This window comes from Ptychodera flava, chromosome 6 (genome assembly GCF_041260155.1).
Source record: "Ptychodera flava strain L36383 chromosome 6, AS_Pfla_20210202, whole genome shotgun sequence".
Taxonomy (NCBI): Eukaryota; Metazoa; Hemichordata; class Enteropneusta; family Ptychoderidae; genus Ptychodera; species Ptychodera flava.
The window spans coordinates 7,814,491-7,838,299 of NC_091933.1; the positions used below are offsets into that span (position 1 = coordinate 7,814,491).

Genomic DNA, 23,809 nt, shown 5'->3' on the forward strand with positions numbered 1-23,809 from the left:
TCACATTTGATGCAGTTATTTCGGAGTTATATGACTAATTATAAAACTTCATGAAATATGCAAATGAGCTAATTATTAACTTGACACTGTTCAATGCTTCTCAGTACAATTGGATATTTATCAGATCAACATCTGTAGCAAGTTTCATCAAATTTAACGCTGTAATTTTGGAGTAATATCACTAATTACAAAGTTCATTAAATATGCAAATGAACTCTTAATTAACTTCACACAACTAAATGCTCTACACCACAATTAGATATCTGTCGGATCAGTATCTGCAGCAGATTTCATCACATGTGGTGCAGTTATTTTGGAGTTATATCACTAATTACAAAACTTCATAAAATATGCAAATGACCTATTTGTTAACTTGACACTGCCAATGCTTCTCAGTACAATTTGATATTTATCAAAACAATATCTGTACCCGATTTCAAAGACTTGGGTGCCGTAATTTCAGAGTCATATTTCTAATTACAAAGTTCATTAAATATGCAAATGAACCCTTAATTAATTTCACACTACTGAATGCTTTACACTACAGTTAGATATCAGTCGGATCAGTATCTGCAGCAGATTTCATCACATTTGGTGAAGTTATATCGGAGTTATATGACTAATTACAAAACTTCATAAAATATGCAAATGACCTATTTATTAACTTGACACTGCCCAATGCTTCTAAGTATAATTAGATATATATCAGATCAATATTTGTTGCAAGTATCATCAAGTTTGGTGCAGCAATTTCAGAGTTATCTCACTAATAACAAAAGTTCATTAAATATGCAAATGAGAAGATAATTGACATGACACTCACAGTATCATCATAATGTTCTGAGATTGTCATCTGTGAAAAGTTCCATGAAATTTTGTGCAGTATTTCTTGATATATGTCTACACTGTCATTACCGTCTCCATAGGGAAACCATTGTACGGAAAAAAACGATATTGCATAACTTCATTAATATGCAAGCCACACCAACCAAAATCTAATCAGTTCTTGCTAGTAGCATATGGTACCTGTCTACCAAATCTGACTTGAATCCGTTCAGCGTTTTTGAGTTATCGTGTAAACAGACAGACCAGACACACACACACACCACACACACACTAACACACACACACACACACACACGGACAGACAGACAGACATCGCTATGACAATAGCCCACGTGTTTACACACGTGAGCTAAAATGAGCCAACACATGTGGTAGGTAATAATAATAATGGAAAAGTTAGTGAGTTAAGTAAGTTAAAATGAGCCAACACATGTGGTAGGTAATAATAATAATGGAAAAGTTAGTGAGTTAAAGTAGTTAGTAAGTTAAAACCAGATATGAACTGAATATGCTCACGTGTTTTACAACAGGTTCATTAATTGTGACACTGTTCAATGATTCATAGCACAATTCAATATTTATCAAATCAATATCTGTAGCACGTTTCACAAAATTTTGGTGCCGAAATTTCAGAGTTATATATCTAATTACAAAGTTTATTAAATATGCAAATGAACCCATAATTAGCTTTACGCTACAAAATGCTTTACAACAGAGTTAGATATCTGTCGTATCAGTATGTGCAGCAGTTTTCATCACATTTGATGCAGTTATTTCGGAGTTATATGACTAATTATAAGACTTCATGAAATATGCAAATGAGCTAATTATTAACTTGACACTGCTCAATGCTTCTCAGTACAACTGGATATTTATCAGATCAACATCTGTAGTAAGTTTCATCAAATTTAACGCTGTAATTTGGAGTAATATCACTAATTACAAAGTTCATTAAATATGCAAATGAACCCTTAATTAACTTCACACAACTAATTGCTCTACACCACAATTAGATATCTGTCGGATCAGTATCGGCAGCAGATTTCATCACATGTGGTGCAGTTATTTTGGAGTTATATCACTAATTACAAAACTTCATAAAATATGCAAATGACCTATTTGTTAACTTGACACTGCCAAATGCTTCTCAGTACAATTAGATATTTATCAAAACGATATCTGTAGCCAATTTCACTGACTTGGGTGCCGTAATTTCAGAGTTATGTAACTAATTCAAAAGTTCATTAAATATGCAAATGAACCCTTAATTAATATCACACTACTAAATGCTTTACACTACAGTTAGATATCAGTCGGATCAGTATCTGCAGCAGATTTCATCACATTTGGTGAAGTTACATCGGAGTTATATGACTAATTACAAACCTTCATAAAATATGCAAATGAGCTATTTATTAACTTGACACTACCTAATGCTTCCAAGTATAATTAGATATATATCAGATCAATATTTGTTGCAAGTATCATCAAGTTTGGTGCAGGAATTTCAAAGTTATCTCACTAATAACAACAGTTCATTAAATATGCAAATGAGAAGATAATTGACATGACACTCACAGTATCATCATAATGTTCTTAGATTGTCATCTGTGGAAAGTTTCATGAAATTTTGTGCAGTATTTCTTGATATATGTCTACACTGTCATTACCGTCTCCATAGGGAAACCATTGTACGGAAAAAAACGATATTGCATAACTTCATTAATATGCAAGCCACACTAACCAAAATCTAATCAGTTCTTGCAAGTAGCACATGGTACCTGTGTACCAAATCTGACTTGAATCCGTTCATGCGTTTTTGAGTTATCGTGTAAACAGACAGACAGACAGACACACACACACACACACACTAACACACACACACACACACACACACACACACGGACAGACAGACAGACATCGCTATGACAATAGCCCACGTGTTTACACACGTGAGCTAAAAATGAGCCAACACATGTGGTAGGTAATAATAATAATGGAAAAGTTAGTGAGTCTGAATATCTGTCCCCGAAGTGCATTCTGCTATTAAATGTTTATTTTCCAAGACAAAAGGAATCAGGAATGACTGTTGCCAAATAGAATGCAATGTGGAGACATTTCTTTTGTATTGTTTTGTGAAACTGAAAGAGAGGATAAAGATGAAACTTGCTCAGTAAGGTTAAGACCATGTCCTTCTGATTTGCCACATTGTCCTTGAAATCAATTTATTTGATGAATGCTCTGGTCCTCTTAAGTTATAGGTGCATGGAAACAGAATACATGTATGCGCCTCAAAAGTGAAAGATGAAGGTTTGCTCAAATTTTTCTCAAGGAATCTTTCAACCATTCTCTTTCAAAATCTAGAATAAAAATCAGGGGTCACCATGCAAATTTTGGTACCGGGGAAACAAAATACATGTAACCAATATTTACTGATATTTGAAATTCAAAATGGCCGCCATCCCTGTATAACTCTATGGAGACAAAATAAAATTTTTGATTGTTTGAAAAACTAAGATGGTTAAAATTTTTCTTTCACCAAGAGTTCTAAAATGGACTGCACAAGTAGCAGTACAGAACAAATTGTAAAAGTTTGAGAATCCAAATATCTGTCCCAAAGGCATGTTCTACCTTATGGTGAATTATGAAAAAGACTAGATTTTAAGAATGTAGCAACAAAAATGTATTTGTTATTTCTTGTATAAGGTGGTGGTGGACACACACCTCGCAGTCCTCAACAATCATCTGAGGCAAGTCTGTTTGGAGTAGCTCAGGGGAGAACACTTATCGACATGGCAACCAGAGGAGAAGATGGCGTGTCTTTGAGTTCAGTGGTGAAGTTTGTAAAGTGGGCATACAACTATGAACAATGGGAAACCTTTGATGCTTTGGTGGAAATAACCTAGAACATATCAAGGTAGGTAGTAACGGGTATTGCTACAAGCCGAACATCTTCACAAGGATAAACCCTTAGGTCAGTTTAGGTCAGTTTCATGCCCTTTGTTTTGACCGTTTAGCATTTCTATCTTTTTTAACATGTTTGTTTCTTGTATACATGTCAATTACTTTATGATCTACTTTTAGGATATATTCAATCTGAAAAAATAATATAATATACAGGGCTCGAAATAATACCTGTCTGCCTGTCCCGGACAAGTGAAATTTGGCCTGGGACAAGTAGTTTTGAAAAGTACTTGTCCAAGTGGACAGGTAGGTTTTTTCAGCCTGCAACCAGTATTTCAACCTATTGACTACAGCAAATATTCATAAGTTAAATTTATATACCAGCGTTTCCATTACAATTTCAAAACTTGCGTACGATTTTACGCAACTTGGTTTTTATTTGCGTAAAATGTATCAACAACGCGTACGGTGTCGGTGGGAATCGGTATCTGAAGTGAGTTGGGCAGTCTTTTCTGTCAAACTTGGGGGTTTCCTTTAATGCGCATGCTCTATTAACAAAAAACAATAACGTGGGGGCTTCAAGGTATAGTAGCTGAACGCTTGCAATGCCGTGATGCATGTCTCGTATATGATCGTTGAGCAGCCTAATGACTTCATGTTCAAAGAAAATACTTTCTGACAATGAAATTAGTGTTTTCAAAGGGCCAACAAAAAGCAGATACTGATCAAAGTCCAGCGGGACCTCTCAAGATGCAACCCTACAGAGTGTAAATCGTCACCGTAAACACTTTCCAAATAACATGCGACCTAATGACCATGATTAACTGTATTGTGTTACCAACAACGTAGACTCGATGGATTCTCGAATTTTTTGCATCTGTAGTGTCATTGTCTGTTCAGAACTGATTGACATGATGCTTTGTGATGATGAAATACAATGTTTCATAAAGAGTTGCGGTCTGCTAAAGTCTAAAATGTTGCAATATCATGATAAATGTCACTTGCAAGCAGGTGCATATGTTCTATTTTTGTCCTGCATTGAACCACGTTGAGGCAATGTAGTGCGAGCCAAGTACGTCCGTGTCAAGGGGCGGCATTTCTCAATGCGTATTAGTTTACGCAATCATGATTTTTTTTTGCGTATTTCAGACTATTTTGCGTAAAATACGCAGGATTTTGTGTGAACAGAAACACTGTTACAGTATATACCTTTTACAATTTTGAAAATCATTATTTGGATATTTACCTGTCAGAAAAAAGTAAAAGAAAATTCGATAATATCTAATCACTGTTTACAGGAGGCAGCCATATTAATTTATCTAAGGTCACGTCTTAAATCTCTTAGATTGGGAGATTCTCAGAGCTATCTCGACACCGCTGTTATGCCAGTTTGCATATGATACAGGCATGAGTTTGTTGAATTGAATTGAAACTAGTATAGTTTCTTAGAATAAATTATGCCATTTTGGACAGGTACTTTTCTCACTGGGACAGGTACTTTTGATTTTGACTTATCCAGTGGACAGTGGTTGAAAAAAAGTAATTCGAGCCCTGAAATGTATTAAACTATAGTTTACATACTGTGATATCATAAAATTTTCCAAATGTGTCAATGATTTTCATATTTCATCAACATTATTTGAACAACATTGACTGTAAATTGTATCCAGTGAAAAGGAAACAACTGCAATGTTAAAGTAAAATGGTGAAATGCAATACCATGTAATACATGTGCAGATAATACTTTTTTTAATCCAAACAGGAAACTGGTGATCCGAGCCATGCCGGTGATCAAAAAGCATTGGAAATCATGCTGGCCATGGAACCATTGAATCCAAACAGGAAATTCAAGAAAGCTGTCTCACATGTTGATGAAAGTAGTCAGAATGAAGGTGTTGGTGGGCTGCCCCAACCACCTACACAGGGTAAGCTACATTGTACAGTATAAGCCATGAACTGTAGCTGACTTGTAATGATAACTGCTGTACATATCGCGATTTCAGCCTCAAAGGTTTCAAGGAGAATAAAATGATATTTTGAGTCAGTAAAGTCATATTTCTTGTCCAGATTTTCACCATGTTTAATTCATTTTGGAAATTTGTGCCTTATCTCTATCTAGTCTACCTTAATCACTCCAATAGTTATACAGAAAAACAACAATCACAATTTTGAAAAAGTCAAATTGAAGGGTTTCAAAGAACAATAATAATTTTTTGTGGTAACTTTTTTACTGAGCAGCATCTCAGAGGTCTGCAGCAGCAGCGAGTCACCATGACGACATGATCAATCTTGCTGAGTTACTGTACTCTTGTACCAGAGAACCTGATGGGGTGAGTTATGATACAAAGACTCTACAAAGGCAGAGAATGTTAGGATTGAGTTTGATAAGGTTTTGAGATATCAGGAGTACCCAGAGGAATTCGAAAAAGCATTACGTAATTTTAATGATGGACTATTTTGTGATTGAATCATTAACCAGATCAGTGAACATACTGGCATGTATACGGGTAAAGCCTATATACAACATATTCATCCAAAAATTACGATGTTTCATAAAACATTCAATTTAGCACATCACAAAAAGCAATTACAGCAAATTGTATGTTGTTCTAAAATTGAAGGTACAAGTAGACAGAGACATGGTTGTTGATGCTGCCCTCTTCCTGTGGAACAAGTGTAAAAATACATTCCAGAAATTTCAGACTGGTGCGGCTGATAGCGGCAAATACTTGCAAAGAATGGAAAACCCAGGAAAGGTAGGAAAAAATGTAGTGCACAGTGCACTGTAGTTGGTATTGTAAACTGACTGTAGCATTCACGCCCTTGACTGCATTGGATTAAAAACATTTCCAGTACCATTGTGAATTTCTATGTACATGTATCTCGAATGCCAAAAAAAATTCTGGCATGATCATATATTATGTATTTACATTATCTTTCTTATCACACTGTTGCATCATTGTTGTATAATTTTAATGAGATGACGTTACTACAAGAACTACTGCATATTCGACTAAGGTCATTGTAAGTTTTGAGATAAAAATGATGTGGTTTTGACAGTGGTATGTATATGTCCTTGATGCATCAGGACTGATGTAAGTTTGCATCACAAGCTTTGGGGATCCTTGTAGTGAATGCATAGTTAAGGCTTTAGAATTTCAACTGTATTATCCTGATCTCAACTTTAAACTATATTTGCTGCAAGTCGATGCTTTTATCTGTAACAGACATTATCACAGTTATTTCACATGTGCTATGTGTATTGATGATACTGTTAGCCCTTTCGTTGCCTCTCAACAGTCGTCCACTTGAATTCATCATTCACCTTGGGCCACAGACTTAGATGACTTTAATAGAGAGATTTGAATGCATGGAAACAAACTTGTTTATCAAGATAAGCTAGAGGGTACCATCTAATTGCTTTTTTCTGTCAATGCAGTGGGTACATATACTGAGTATAGTACATGAGGTGATGTACTGGACTGATATTAGTCTGGTAGACCCAGCTGTTACTGCAGAAGTTGCCCTCAGATTGGCACTTGTGTTGGAAAATAATGTCAGCAGTGATTCTTCAGAGAGAGCCCAGTCTGGTAAGTCAAATTACCTTGTACAAGTGACATCAATGTGTTGACAGCATTCAAATATATATAAGTTCTTTATTGCTAGGAGATGTACTGATATGTGTAGATTTGGGTACAAGTACAGGTACGGTGTTTTCTTCCGTGTACTTTGGTTTTGCCAAGCTTTTAACAATAAACCAAGGGTAGCAGTAATGTTTCTCTGCTCAATAGTATTCAAAAAATATGAATTATATAAGTACAAACTGAGTGATTGACATCTAAATAAAGTACAGTGATTGGATAATGATGTAGACAAACTCAGTTTCAAACTTCCTTTCAATGATTGTGAGAAGACCAGAAGTAAACGCACAGTGGACACAAATTTTGCAAAAATCAATAACGTGGTACCCATTCAAAATGCAAAGTGTATGTTGGTATGTAGTGGTACATATTTTAGCGGCATGTAGTTTATGGTATCATGTCTATAAAATGCATAATGTGATTTTGTTGTCAGGTAAGGCAAAGGGAAAGCCTGGCCCACCAGTTGTAGATACAGGATCAGTTACTGGCCGTATGTCAGCTGATATTGATGAGCAGTCAGTGTCATCCGGAATGGCAAAAGGTGAGATACATGTAGATGTCTGAATGTAGAGTCTCTATAGATTTTCCTTTTTTTAATAACTATTCTTTTAAAGTCAATAGTCCTTAGTTAAAGATATACTATCATCTATTCCAATTTTGCCACAGTTACCATGGAAAGAGAAAATCTAACCAATCACAAATTTTAAGCGGGTGGCCACTTTTAAAAACAGCGTCCTCACGTGGGCACCCCTTTGACCATATATGGGCATATTTAGATTACAGGTGACTATATACCTTTAAGTTATACTGCCGTTACAAGTCCTGTTCAACAAACTGCTCGTGGTTTCAGTGGTTGATATTAAATTATGGTTTGCAAGGTGCTTTGTGTTATACTATTACTGAGTAACTTATCAGCAGATTAGTACCATTATTGGCAAAATCTCAGATGTCTTTTTATTACAGTATTAGTCTAAGAGATGAAAAAGCCAAAAAAGCCAAAAGTGAGTGGCTGCTTAAATCCTGTTTTTCCTCAGATTCTACAGGAGGTAAATCTCCCACAAAGAGCATCACAAGTGAAGTTGGCAAGGCACCCACCTCAGTCTACTCATCAACCATTCTACAACAAAATGCCAAAGATCAGCTGTTGTTGGCCAGAGACATTTTGGACAGAGCCCTGCAGGGCATCTCTGATGCCAGACAGGCAATCGCACTGACTGATGGGAAATCCATAGCAGATGTTGGCTGGGTGAAGGTAAATCAACAAATTATAGAGGGCAGATGGAAAGGGGGCTTGGCACACAAATTAATCTCACAAGTGATTACCAAAAATATAAGATACACACAGAATCTTTCCATTTTTGAAATTATATTGATTATTACATTTTATTAGCTATGTCTGTGTTAACTCTTCCGTCTATTAGTAATCTCTGTATGGAGATCATGTGCACAGCAAACTTTAGCATTGCAGACAGCAAATAATAATATTAATGCAATGTCTTATCTTTCATATTTTGGACTGTCACTATCATGCATTTCCAGGCAAACACCCATTATTTTCATAATACACAAGGAAGATTTCATTTATGTGTGGGTCTATCTCAAAAGTGGATGACTTAAACTTTCGCTCAAACTTTCCTCATTAAAAAGTTTCAAGCATTATCTAACCCAATCAAAAATAAAAATCAGTGGTCATCGTGCAAAGTTTGTTACTAGAGAAACAAATTACCTGTATTAATTCTATGAGGAAAAATTAAATTTTCGATTGTCAAAAAAGTAAGACGCTACAAATTTTTCTTAGGCCAAGAGCTTTAAAATGAACTCCCACAAGTGGTAGACAAGAAAAGTCTTGAACAAATTTATGGCCCGAATATCTGTCTCCAAGGAGCAATCTACCTTAATTCAACTTGCTTCTTGATACCATCAGGAACTCAACCAAGATGACCAGTTTGCTGACTCAGAGGAAAAAGACAGATCCACAGAGAAGGTGATGGAAAGTGCTGATGCTGTTCGTAATCTCAGCATGGACCTACACATGGAGCTGATGTTTATGTATCATCGGGTGTGCTTGAAACTGGTTGCCATGAAACATGAAACTGGTGCACAGAAGGCCAAGAAAACTAAGTCTGGCAAAGAAGTGAGCATATTATTAGCTATTCCATGGTTGTGTGAAAATTTGTCAATTTCTTTTTTTGTAATTTTACCTTTTTCACAATGTACAATGTCTTGTATTCACAAATGTTAAACTGATGTTTCTTACATTACTGTGAATGTTCCATGAACTGAGTGGTGCTGTCTGTTGTTGTTGTTAGCATTCATGTTCAATAACCTGATTGGAAATCTACATGGACATAGGCTTTGCTTACATTCTGATCATGGTATGTGCAATATTTGCTTACATTCTGATCATGGTATGTGCAATATGTTTTTCTCTTGGTGTTGGAAAACTTGAGTTTCTCCACAAAGAGTTAACCTTAAGTTGTATAGAAGTAATTATAATATTAATAATTACAATGATGTTCATTGTTGTCCAATTTTAGGGTGTCGTTGATCCAGGCACATACATCGAAAGCATTGAGGAGTTGGCCAATCAGTGCAACAAGAACCTGCTGTACAAATCACTGTTCTATTGCCAGAAAGCTTTGATGGCATACCGAGATGATGCCACATCTAATGAACTACAGCCCATCCTACAGGTGCGTGAGTCATCATCTGTGATTGGAGACTGCATGTCAGCATCTTTACCCAAATGAAATATCAGATTCCCCGTTCAGTCAGCAAATACATTGTGTTGCGAAATAGTATTTTACTGGGTGTCCATGTTCCATCGTTTTCATGAAAACTTTTGCTTTAAACCCCCCTCCCCAATCTTCCTCAGAGTTTAGTTCAGCCCCATTGTTCCTCGTTAATAAAGATGGACCTCAGTACATTTCATAGGATTACTGGACAAAGGGATTAAAAGCTGGTTTTGTAGTGTGGCTTCAAAAGTTGAAAGTTGGTTGTACAGATGATATAAACTCAACAAAATGTTATTCATTTCACCAATTGGTGGCATGTAACTCGTGGAAATTTCAAAAAATTGATTCAGTGAGTTTTGAAATTTTTTAAGTAAGTAGATGGCACATTGGGAGTGACAACAAATCTACTTTATTGTAAAATTGACTGGACAGGTATACATGTTGACCAGAAAGAGACCGACAAATGGGATTTGAAGTTTGATGATTAAAAGACATGCAACTGCACAATAGAATTTTTCTATTACCGGTACTACAAGGCCACCAAGAATGAACTTTCTATTATGAGGGTTAAGGTTAAACTGAAGCTTGGCTTTTCTGGAATTATAAATGGTTATGACCAATGTTGTTTCTATTCTTTGCACAGGAAGCAATGAATCTGATTACCAAAGCACAGGACCAAGAATACAAACTGTACACTCAAAATACAGAACCTCTTACAGCTAGGGAGTCTGGAGTACCCCCAGCTCCACTGTTATTGTGCAGAACTGACAGCAGCATGGTTTTCAAGCCAGCACCATTCAATCCATCTCAGAAGGTAAAGAAATACTACACGTACAGAGTGCCAGCATGGCCATTGTACTTTAATCTTGAAATTTGTTATGTACTGTTTTTATCAAAATGACCTACGTATCTACAGAATGAGTGAGCTGTCAGCACATCATCAGAATATCTGATCTGTGATGTGTGTATGTCATCATTAAAACTGTGATGTGTCAACAAGCAATTCTGGTCATGATGCAAGGCGTGTACCTTTGCATCAAACAGCAGGCCCTGTAGTTTGGTATCATCCACCACAGACAAGGAGAAAACATTTTCTCCTTGTCTTTGCATCCACCTACTAAACAATATGGAATGGTGAAGTACATCTACAAAGTGCTATCCTAGACTTGTAATTATTGGCACACTTATTGTGTGCTGCATGTTCCATATCAAGGAATTTACTTATTCTATCTTTTCTCAGGTGGCATGGTATCGTTTGTTTGGCCGCTCTGCTTCTGGTAGCAATGTCAAAGTCAGACTCAATGATTATTTCCTTCAAGGGACAGGTGATGAGGTATGCATGCCCACATCGTGCTTTCTTCAGTTCAAATATCACATATATCAGAGTTAATGTAATTTTTTCAAGTTCAATCGTTGAATTGTAGTTTAATAGATGTACATACTCATGTGACAAAGAAAAATACCTTTCAAACCTATTTAGAACACCCAATATTGTACATTTACAATTTACAATGCAAGCTGTGGTTAAATTGTAATAGCTTTACCATTCATAGAAGTTCACTTTCAGAGTATAGTAGTATACACGAAGATTTGGTGCTCTTGATAGCGCGTAAACTTTCATGAATTTTATAAAAAAGTTACCAAGGTTCTTCTCAAGCTTCAATGTGATTGGTAACTCACTGCTAAACCTTGACACGTTTCAAACCCAGGTACCTGCGTATGACTGTCAGCTGGCTGTGTCAGGCTTGAAACCCAATGAGAGATACGTCTTTGCAGTGGCAGCTTACACAGAGGATGGGCAAATGATTGGTGGCAGCATTGGTGATACCGGCAAACCAATACTGGCGTCTCATCCACTACCTGTACTCATGGCATGGGCTTTCCTTAGCCAGGTAAATGATTGTACAGAGAGATTTTAAGATTTGTGTGTTCTTGCTGAGAATATTTACTGATATTAAATTAGCTTGTGGAATATTAACTTATTTTGCAATCACCAATGAAAATCGTCCCTTTCACCAAGAATTTTTGAAAATGGTCAGCCGATAAAAAAAAAGTGAATTGAATAATGTTTATAAAATATTGGAAAATACTTGATGTGGTGCATGTTTGTAGAGTTCCCCGATTAGGACCACATGATGCAAGGATTTGTTTTGAGTGAGACTAAAGCAATATAGTCAGTTAGCAATGTGAATTAATTTTTGGTGTCAAATTTCCTGTAAGAAATAAATCGGTCTCCTATACATGTATCTTTGATTTTGAAGCCATCAAATATCTTATCAAATAATGCTTGTACTGCATCATTCAGTTATGGAAACGTACGACATATATTTTTGTCACCTTCAAAAAAACCATACCATGTAGTTCAGGCAAAGTGTATACTCAAAGCTTTGTACAAAAGAATGAATGAGATCAAGTTCAACAGTAGATGTATCAACACAAACTGTATGATTGCTTTCTCCAAACTACAGGCTGCATACCAGACACAGTGTTATGCCATAGCTCAGACGGCTGGCGAGGTCTTGTGGGATCATTTTGTGGCCCCAGCTCCTCCTCCTGACTTGGAGATTTTCAAAGAAACGGCACAGAAGGACTTCAAACTTACTCTCAAGAGGTGGGTATTGACTGTCATTAACAAGTGCAGATGTACACTTGGTGTGCTTGTCTTAGCAATCAAATTCAGTTTGATATTGTCTGCCTGACATTCAACACTGTTGGCCCAGGAATTTTTTGGTACTTTTGCTTTTGGATTTGCCTTTACAAACTGCCTTTTTCTGTACACATCAACCAAATTTCAATTTTTCATTGTCAAACCTTTTGAATTGCCTTGTGATTGAGAGACCTTCAGAAATTATAGATGAAATTTTTTCCGTTTTCAAGAACTTATTTGGATTTTACAGTATTAAATTCATGAAGAATTGTTCTAGTCAAAGTTTCACACAAAGAATAAATTTCATGTCATTTTTCAGGTTGAACAAAGACACTGTTTCTGTATCATCACCAGTATTGCTGAGAATGTTCCTGAGTAGTATCTCCATTAATGTGGATGTCAGTGCCAGAGAGGGCGCCCTGTTCAGTGACAAGCTCTGTGATCAGGGGCCTTACTACCCTGGACAGGTAACAGATATCTGTGTGGTTTGCAAACTGCTTTTCATCGGCTCCAAAACTTAGATGTCGTCCTTTTCCACAAGCAAAAGTGGGAAAAATTGATTCTCTTTCATAAAATCCATGCATCAGTGGAAATAAAAGACTTCAAAGTACTAAGGGTTTGACGATGCCACAGCTCAAAATTGCAATACAACAGAAAATATTACCATTCAAAGCAATCCTTCAGTTTTGTTCTGACTTGTCTAAAGCATTGACTCAATCTCAAGTCACGTTCATGACCTATGTAATAAACTATCATTGCTATACATTTACTACTAGAGTAATATAAATCCACGTAGTCTTCTGAGTAAGTGATATTCAAAGTAAATATCCGCTGTCATACAAGACTGTCATACAAGATGCATGTGTCTATACATAATTTAAATGAATCTGTTTGAAAATTTCACCACATATTCAGATCAAGAACTGTTTACCCCATGATAATTTTCAAAGTAAGATTTTCAAGCAGTTTGGCACACGTACTTTGTTTAGAGCAATTTTTAAATTTATTAAATTTCCTCATTCATTGCTAAATATATTTACTAATGTTGATAATTTGATGAATTATATACGTGTCTCCCTCATATTCCTGTAAGAATATTTGTTCAAACCCTGTAAAAAATATAACATTGATGGTGGTTCTATCCTTCCGTGATGAAGATACTAGTAATACTTTGTTTTCAAGTTAAACGTAATAACAACATTGTTTGTGACAGTGAAACAACAGAACTGATAATTTATAATGAGAGCATTCCACAGTCACTAATTGAATGCTTCAATCTTGCAGATGGGACGTCTTGGTCAGTCTGAGCGGATGCTGGTTGCCATAGAGCTAGCTGGTTGGTTGAATGAGTCCAACATGGCACTACAAGCAGTGGTACAATGCTATGGTCTTCTCGCACCGATGTTACATTTCAAGATACCATCCATTCCAGTCTTACAGGTCAGATTTATACCTCTTCAAAGGTCCCATAAATTTATACATGTGTTTCATTGTAGTGTTTTGCAAGATGTTCCCTGCCACAGCTGGTGCTGAAAACATCAGCAGACTCTATACACGCAGACATCTTCTTTGTTGAAATGAATTACAGTGCAATCTGTAATTGTATTGCTATAGTGATGAGTGCTATGTCTGTACATCCCGTGTCGGTGTGCTTTGAAACGTTGCAAAGAACTTTTATATCACAACAGGTGTTACATGTATGTTGTACAATGTATGCAACATGTATGACAAGCATGAAGGCATGTTTAAAGTATGTCACGGTGACTGTACAATGGTTTCACCACAGCATAAGTATGTAAATGCGGATATATGTCCTTCCACATCAAAAATTCCAAAACCGCAGCATTTACCATCTTAGTATTTGATGTACAGGTGCATCCAGGGATGGAAATGTGAATTGGTTCAAATGAACATATCAGTGTCAAAAATATGCAAATCCTGCAAATTGCTAAAACTCTGTAACCACGGGCCAGATTTGGTTGAAACTTGGTATGCAGGTATTTTGAGGCGACTTTAGTCAGATTTGTTCAAATTTTGGTGAAATTTTCATATTTGTATATTTTCATATTTTTCCCACGTTTGGTCAAAAAATCATTTTCTCCCAAAGTTCACTGGGACTACTTTGAAACTTGATATTGCATGATCCGAGGGTTGACTTCTGTTGGATTTGTGAAAATTGTGGTGAAATTTCCATATTTGTGTTTTAGGGGCAATTTTTTTGCATTTTTGAAACTCATTTTCTCTGAATAAACCTTTCTGATTGCTTTGAAATTTGGTGTGAATATACATGTACATAAGTGTAACCTCACTTGAGAGTTCTCAAATTTCAGTGAAATTTTCATAGCTGTATTTTGGGGCAATTTTTTCCGTTTCTGGTCGAAAAATCGTTTTCTCTGAAATAGCTTGTCCAATTGCTTTGAAACTTGGTATGCATGTTCCCAAGGCTAAACTTAGTTAAGTATAGTCACTCTGAATTGCCTCATCAAACCAACAGTGTCATTGATGCTATATTTTACTCTTAATTATTTTTATTATTATAGACTTTATTTCGGACTCATTGTCCATATAACAACAAAAGAAAATCTGGTGATAAATATACACAGCTTGGTTAAGTTATACAAAAAGAAGCTTGTTCCATAACTTTATCATTTCGGAGTTTAAATATAATGAGTCATACACACATCGTACAATATCATTACTGCTTCTCAGAAGTCTTTGCTTTAGACCATAAATTTGCCTTCTTAGCAAGGCATCAAAGTTATTGATTCTGTTAGATACAAACATAGAGCTTGCACTACTACGTTTATCATAACCCAATAAAAGACGAGCAGCATTATTGTACGCAACTTTCAATTTCCTCATAATATTAACAGAATATTTCATCCAAATTGGACCGCCATACAATTGATAACAATATGTTTTGAAAGAACACTCTTGACTTCAAAGGTACATCGAGAAAATTTTCTCATAAGCATATTAGCTGATATATAAAAGCATCTCATCTGTCGCTCGATATCGTCATCATCACGAAAGTGATCTTGAGAACAAAACCCAAATGTGTCTTCTTTGTGACAAATACTAATTTAACTCCATTGAGATACACAGAAGGAATGTGACGAATCATAGATGAATCGCATCTCACACACATACATTTGGTCTTTTTGTTATTAAACAAAATATCATGAGTATCACCATAGTCACTACAAATATTGACTAACTTCTGAGTTCCCTTGACAGAAGGACTAATCAGACAAATATCATCAGCATACATTAAATGATTGACGAAAAGTCCTCCAATGTTACAACCTGTTTTGGAATTAGACAGCATAAAGCTCAAATGATCAATATAGATATTAAAAAGCTTTGGTGACAAGATCCCACCTTGCTTTACACCATTGGAGACAGTAAAACCACTGGAGGTACATGCACCCCAGCGAATAAAAGTCTGTTGAGTTCGATACCATCTCAGGAGAAATCTGACAAAATACACTGGTACTTTGCGATCAATCAACTTTTTGAAGAGAACCCAGTGGTTGACTCTGTCAAATGCCTTGGAGGCGTCCATGAAAGTGACAATGACATTACTACCATGCTTTCTATAGTAATTGATTACTTCTTTAAGTACAAAGACACACATATCGGTCGAGTGACCAGATTTGAAACCAAACTGGTAATGTGACGTTTCAAGATAACATTCAATATTTCTAAGTAAAATTAATTCCATAAGCGTAGAAGCAACTGTCGAAACTGCAATCGGACGATAGTTACTTTTGTCATTGATATTGTTGTTTTTGTCCTTTATGATGGGAACTAAAACAGTATCGGAAAGGCGATAGGGCAAACATTATGCACAAACATCGCCGTAAAACACATACTGAGTAAAACTGGAAACTTTACTGCTAGCATACATAAAATGCTCAGCTGAGAGATAGTCAGGGCCAACAGATTTACCAGCCTGTAGTTTCCTATGGCATCACTAATGTCACTGGGGTAAACAATGAAATCATTTTCGAGAGTACACTTTTCAACAACATCTAACACAAACTTCTGGTCATGTGTCGTATTCACTGAGTTGTAAACGCCATAGTAATGGTTACGCCACATATCAGCAATATTAGCTTCGCCGTACAGCCACCCACATTGTTTGGCCTGGACGAACACTTTTTACTATTAATGGAGTGCCAAAATTTCTTGTGATTTCCACCAAAAAGATTTTTGGCCATAGCATCTGCTTTCATTTGCTCTTCATTAGCTCGACACGCCCGTAACGCATACTTAAAGCGAGCATGAGTACAACGTTTAAAATCATACAGTGGACCATGCTTGGGTTTACCAGACTCACGCCATAATTTAAATGCGTCACGGGCAATTTCATGAATCTCTTTTAGATGGTCATTCCAACCAACAACTGCACATCCTTTACTATTTTCTGTACTTGAGATTATTCGAGTGCCAGCAAAATGTAAACTATTAATGATATTGTCATAAAAATCAGAAATACTGTCAGCATGATTCTTGTCTTTACAGTGAATATCTTTACAGCATAGTGAATCAGTAGGAATATTAATATCTGCAAGAAGTCTGTCTGAGACAGCAGTGTACAAGTCACGTTGTTTGATGCTGACCTTAGACCAGTTAAATTCAACCCTGGTTTGCAATAGGGAATATCTGAGCTACTAGAGTCACACGATGGCAAGATAGCAACATTGCATGTAATACTAAGTGGAAAATGATCTGATAACATCATGTCATACAAGATTTCCATAGACTTTATAGATTGGTGACTGCTATAGGTAGATATACAATGATCTAACCATGACGTGGAGCCATGCATATCACTAACATATGTAAAGGAATTATCAGGCAAAAAGAGCTTGTCGGAAATACAGTAATTATAGTCATTACAGAAATTATGTAATGACGAACCAAATAAGGAATTGTGATCTGAATTAAAATCACCAATAACCATACTACAGTAGCAATCACTCGCTTGAACAATCGAGTGGATTTTCGCTATGTTTGTGAATCTAGTTTTAAAGACAATATATGTTTTGTGCAATAAATGTTTGTTTTGTATGCCGCAGAAGTTGTTGTGTATATATAAAAAGTCATGTCAATACATGACAGGTAAAATTTGAACATCAATAAAGAATATACTAAATTGAAATTTGCATATTGATAAAGTTCATAAGAATGTTAATGTAGATCTTGTTGAATGAGTTTATGGCAGAATTATTTAGTGTTGTATGCACATTATTACAGTGAAACACTTACGGTGTTTTTAATGAATTTGACCTATCACTGAAACAACTAACATGTACTAATATTGAATACGTGCAACTATCATCATATATCGAAAGCTTGTAATATGGCTTCAAATATTTCTACAAACTCACGCTTTCTTGTGTTCTGAAGATGTTTTGTACACGCAAACCACAGATTCCATGAATACATAATGACATAATGAATATCACCTAAAAGATTCTGACACTGTGATTGGTTGAATTACCAGGTGTTGATGAGATGCCAAGCTGTCCTTCAAGAGGTCCCCATCAGTCTTCGCATTCGTCGTCAGGTGTCAATCAATGACAGTCTGCATCACATGATTGCTACCATAACATACTATCTCACAAAAGTGCTGAGGACAACTTGGAGACAGAGAGCTTTAGCCAACAACATCATTGATGGAGGCAAGAAAATGCTGAAAGAGGCAGTCAAGGTAAAATATTTCAAAATTTATCTTGATATTGCACTAACTTTCTGAGTAGATTCTGTCACAAACAGCTTACGGTAATATGCTATGATCCATGTGATATACTCAGTTTTAAAGATGTATTTCTTAGTTCCCTTACAGTCCATACATAGTTTTATTAGTGTGTCTTTAAGGTATAATGTGCCTCGAGGACAGATATTGAGACTCTCAAATTTTTACAACTCTTTTCTGATCTGCCATTTGTAGGGGCTCATTTAAAAGCCCTTGAAGTAAAATTTTATTTATCTTAGCTTTTCAAATTGAAAATCAAACAAAAATTTGATTTTTCTCCATTGAGTTAACACTGGGTTGGCGGCCATTTTGAATTTCAAATATCATTAATGTTAGATAATTTGTCACACGAGAACCAAAATTTGCATGGTGACTCCTGATTTTCATTCTTGATTTTGAAAGAGAGTGATTGAAAGTTGCCTTGATGCAAGTTTGAGCAAAATTAAGATTTTCACTTTCAAGGTGCATACTACCTTAATGTCACACTTTAGATATCATTCACAATTAATACTTAGTGACTCACTGACTGATTGTGGTTCATAAATGTGTGCAGGAATGATGTTTCCTACTGTAACAAATCCACAAGTGAATCTTTTACTATCAAGTTTTCTTCTGTACATTGTAACTTCTTTTTGTAGTGGTGCATGAGCATTGTGTATATATGTGGCTCTTTGATTAATATTTGTCGGGGTTTTAGCTTTGCTTTTCATGAAGTTCAAGTTAAAGCAGTTGTGATCACTGTGAACAACCGTGGTTAATAACTAAATGACATCTTGTAGTAGTGACAAAAAATACCAACAGAATTCTAGTTGATAGAATAATAAAATCATCTTTCAATTGCAAACAATTCTTCATTACAAAGCTATGTAATTCTGTGAGGTGATGGAGATTGCTACTGGCTTTGCTGTTTCACTAAGTATAGCAGCAAACAGCTTCACCTTAGAGCTGAGCACTACTCTGTGCATTACTTTATGATAGAACCAGATGCCCTCTATGAAATCAAAATTAGTTGTAGACTGTAATATATGGCAATTCAATATTCACCCATTTTGACTTTCAGGAGAAGGAAGGTCAAAGCAAAGAAGGTGGGGCCATGGATAATGTCGATAGCCTTGAAGGTGTGCCAGGCACTGTAGGAACTGGTAATGTACATACCAAGAAAAAAAGGATTAGAAGACCGGGTCAGATGACGTACAATGTGGAAGGCCCTCAGAATGAGGAACTCAGGGCTCTGGAAGCACATATGCTCAAACTCTCCAAGATGGGTGAGTATCCGCAAAATGAGTTTATTCTCCGAGCATCGGTTGACATGATTGAGACTCAAAAACTGCCATGTATAGCCCACACTGTATTTGTGTAATTTTGTCAAGAGCGTTGATTGCGATTTCAGGTATTTTACTAAATACAGCTGTAGGCGCGTGACTTTCGGACAACACTGCCCAAAATTCGGACAACCTTTGTCGTTGCATGCGCACCTGTTGTTGTAGCTTGCAGTCTGAGGCATAAAAATACCACGAACTAGTGTGACTTTTAGTAACCATTGTAACGCTAGCAGGTTTTCTTTTCAATGTTTATGCGGAAAATGCAGACATATATTTATTTATGCATATTAATGAGAGAAAAACATGACGTCATTTGCGATCAATGCTATTATCCACTTTCCCACATGATAGTTAATCAATTTACAAGGGTAAAAGTGGGTGAATATTGAATTGCTTCATCAAGTCATCTTTAACATTTACATTTTTCTCCATATATATATCATGTATACTTTCAATTTTGAAATGAATAGTGTAAAATTCAGAAGGCAGAATATTAATAACTTACCGGTATATCTTCTCAGAAACCATTTGAAAGAAAACGTTAAATTCCAGGAATTTTAACCATCTTTTCATTACTGTTCACATTTCCTGATGACTCTACGGTATAGCAGCCTTTGCTTCCGGGGACAAATTTGTGTTTTCATTGATGAAAGTTAGAAACAAATTTTCTCAAAAAATATGTTTACAGAGAACGCCACATTAACCCGTCAAGCCATTTAGCAAAATGCCTTGTAAAACAGAGAGTCATTTGGCCAGATAACAAGTAAATTGGCGGTCAACTTCAGTGGTCTGGTACAGCGATCGTAATACAAAAGTCAGCAGGAAGCCCAATTCTGGCCATAAAATTGATACTGATACTACAGGCTGCGTAAACATCGCATTTCTCTCATGGTGTATCGTAGAAAACAAACTGAATCGAATGAAGAATAATTCACAATTGACACCGATTGAGATTACCCGCTGATTTTAGTGTTTGCAATTGCTGTACCCAACCAGTGAAGTTGATCACCAATTTATTTGTTATCTGGCCAAATGACTCCCTGTCTCACTAGGCATTTTGCTAAATGGCTTGACGGGTTAATGTGGTGTTCTCTGTAACTGTTGTTTGCAACTTGAAAATGGAACAGAACGTGCTATTGCTTAATTATTTCTTGACTACATGTGCATTTCATTTTCCAAGAAAGCTAAAGTGTACGTTCCTTGACATAGATTTTTCAATATTGCTGTATAACTTTAATATTAGTACTCACAGTTGATGTTTCCCGTTAAATTCAGGTTTGGCCCAGTTTCTGATCTATCTGAGCCCATGCAACACAAATAGAATATCCATAGACTTAACTTTTAATTGTTCAATGTTTCTCTAGCTCAAAGTTCTGATGAGTTGACTGGGTCTGAAGATCCCAATCTGTTGCATGCGTACATCGCAGCTTTGCCAAGTAGACATGCATACAAGGAAGGTTAGTGTCACAACTCATGCCATAGTCTTCAATATTTTCATATTCTAAAACTGGGAAATGAAAGAAAAATATCACTATTGATACTCAAGATCTTGGCTAGAATTGTACAAGTACAATGTTTCCTTTTTTGTAGGTTAATGTATAATGAGAATTCATCATGAAAATACCAACAACGATTTTGTGCTAATTTTTAAACATCAGTATTCTTTATGGTCAAGGACATGCACCTGATAGTCTGTGTAACCACATATCGAGCACACAAGACAAATCTTACCTTCCCCGTGAAATCATCCAAAGTGAATTTGCAGAGGAACCAATGCAACTCGTGATTTGGGTGCCTGAAAATGAGGCATTCCATGCAGCATTTCTAGAGCACACATAATTGTATGATTTTCAGGGATAGATTTCACAGAGTGACAAGTTATGTCATGCAGAAATTCAAAAATGAAACAAAATCATTTCTTGACGCTTGGTCCCTGAAGCCCTTGTTATGGCTGCAATCTTTGCCTTTGTTCAGTTATTCATTGGTATACATTGCCTTACTGATAGCTGGGATTCGATCAAAGTAATGACTGTTGATTTGTGCATTTGTCCCAAGCAATACTATTTATGTCTATCTCTCTTGTTTATGTGATACAAATAAACATTTCACATCAAACAATATATTCCATCTCAAAGAGATACTCCTCTGCAACCAGACAGTGGTTCTTTGTATGTTTCCAATTATTCAGTCATCGATTAATTTCTGTCAAAACTGAGCACTTACAATTATACTACAAACCCCTATCCTTGTCAGTTTACCTGAGATCCAGTGTATATTGTGGAAGAGACAGACCAAATTTAATTAGCAATGCATATCCACATCATCTTCATATGCTATCTGTAGGTATATTTATTAAAATTTATTCATCCATCTTTTTCACAAATCCACAAATTCTGCCATCTTTGTCTTCAGTGATCAAGTTCAAACGCCGCACTAGATTCTTGGAATTCTTGGTGCTAGTGGTCCAAAAGCATTGACAGAATCACAGGTAGAGGTAGCAATTGATTGGTGTGAAGAAACCATGGACTGGCTACACAAGTAAGTCAAATGCCATTCATTTTTCGAGCTCATATCTGGTATTCAGCCATACACTTACAAACATTCACCTTTACCTAGAGCCACAAATATACCCTAACTTGCATTCAGCTTCATGTGTGCTCCTGTGAAAGCACAGTTACAAGGATTTTTACTCCAGTGGGGCAGTTTCATATTTTGAACCCTGCTATCCAGGTAGTTTTTTTTCGAAAGTGCGATCTACAAATATGCCTGCTTAGCCAGTGTGATGCTCAACTGTCATACAGTGGTTCCCTTTGAAGCAAAACAGATTTGCCATTACATTTCATTGATGTAAGATTAAAGAAGTCTTGATAATTCTCAGTTGTATCCTGCATGTCAGAGGGCACATAGGATTGTCAGGAAGTATTAGACAGTGCTCGACAATCTGGAGTTTGCATTCAACTACTGGCCTGTGTTTTTGTGATAATGTGTAGAACTGAACAGAGAGACTAACTGCGACCATTCTAGATGTTGTCTGCATTACTTTTTAAACCACATAAGCTATTTTAATTTGAAAACTTTTCAACATTTGATTTACAAAGAATTTGTAGCACAGAGTTCTCAGCACTCCAGAATCTGAAACTATGTCTTCAGTTGTGTAGCCCACTTACTGCTTACTTACCATGAATGTTTTCATTCAATTTTCCATCAGACGAAATGAAACTCTGTCAGCTGTGAAGGCTACACTATCCAAGCAGCCTGGAGCAGTCACAGTGGCTGGTGATGACCCAAAGAAATTTGCCGCAGCAGTAGTTGAATACAACAAGGTAAAATGGCGATTTAGTGTAACCAAAAAAACATAAAAACATATTACATTTATTTTTATACACTTTTCTTAATTATCAAGAACTTAGATAATGGGATTATATAAGCATTGGTAGCCAGTCATAAGAAGTACCGTATTCCTCCGATTCTAAGACCCCCTTTTCAGAACCAAAGATGACGAAAAAGATATGGGGGGTCTAATAAACGGATGTCACTGTGAAATCGAACGTCGAAGTTAATTATGCTAATTATGCAATGTTATGTAAATTTTTATGCCAATGATTTTTGATTCACGCTACCACAGTGACGCTACAGACAACTCATACTTGTGATATCAACTCATGGCCATGCTGTGTAGATACTGGCAGTCGAATCTGTACAAGTATAAATTAATGGAGATCCACAAGTCTTGAAATATAACGTATTTGCCATACCTTCTTTTACTAAACAATACGATAGCAATAAATCTTTGTATTTCGTGAATCGATAATCACCACGAAACTTTGTACAACAAGTACGTTCCTCAGCAGCAGCCAGCTCCCATGCATAGCATGGCCACAAAGGTCAGACAATGAGTGAAGGGAAAGTCCCTGAAGTTCCGCTGGCTGTGATTGGTCAATTTACGCAAT

At 36.2% G+C, this 23,809-nt stretch overlaps 1 protein-coding gene across 1 annotated transcript; it reads left to right on the forward strand.

Moving 5' to 3' along the window:
• The first annotated feature begins 3,625 nt into the window (after nucleotides 1–3,625).
• Nucleotides 3,626–23,182, forward strand: LOC139134719 (cilia- and flagella-associated protein 54-like). The gene is made up of 20 exons (XM_070701692.1): nucleotides 3,626–3,763; nucleotides 5,513–5,675; nucleotides 5,989–6,080; nucleotides 6,372–6,506; nucleotides 7,190–7,340; nucleotides 7,825–7,932; nucleotides 8,426–8,643; nucleotides 9,316–9,525; nucleotides 9,929–10,084; nucleotides 10,770–10,940; nucleotides 11,367–11,459; nucleotides 11,836–12,018; nucleotides 12,595–12,737; nucleotides 13,093–13,240; nucleotides 14,058–14,213; nucleotides 18,286–18,492; nucleotides 19,598–19,802; nucleotides 21,224–21,316; nucleotides 22,272–22,397; nucleotides 23,068–23,182. The coding sequence occupies exons 2-19, from the start codon at nucleotides 5,561–5,563 to the stop codon at nucleotides 22,334–22,336; spliced, it is 2,649 nt and encodes an 882-aa protein (XP_070557793.1). The 5' UTR covers nucleotides 3,626–3,763; nucleotides 5,513–5,560; the 3' UTR covers nucleotides 22,337–22,397; nucleotides 23,068–23,182.
• The last annotated feature ends 627 nt before the right edge of the window (nucleotides 23,183–23,809 follow it).

Excerpts from the sequence above, each read along its gene's own strand:
- LOC139134719 (XM_070701692.1), top strand. The coding sequence starts at position 5,561 with ATGCTGGCCATGGAACCATTGAATCCAAACAGGAAATTCAAGAAAGCT. Across the intron at positions 12,738-13,092 it reads TTCAAACTTACTCTCAAGAG|GTTGAACAAAGACACTGTTT; the intron begins GTGGGTATTGAC and ends GTCATTTTTCAG. Across the intron at positions 18,493-19,597 it reads TGCTGAAAGAGGCAGTCAAG|GAGAAGGAAGGTCAAAGCAA; the intron begins GTAAAATATTTC and ends TTTGACTTTCAG.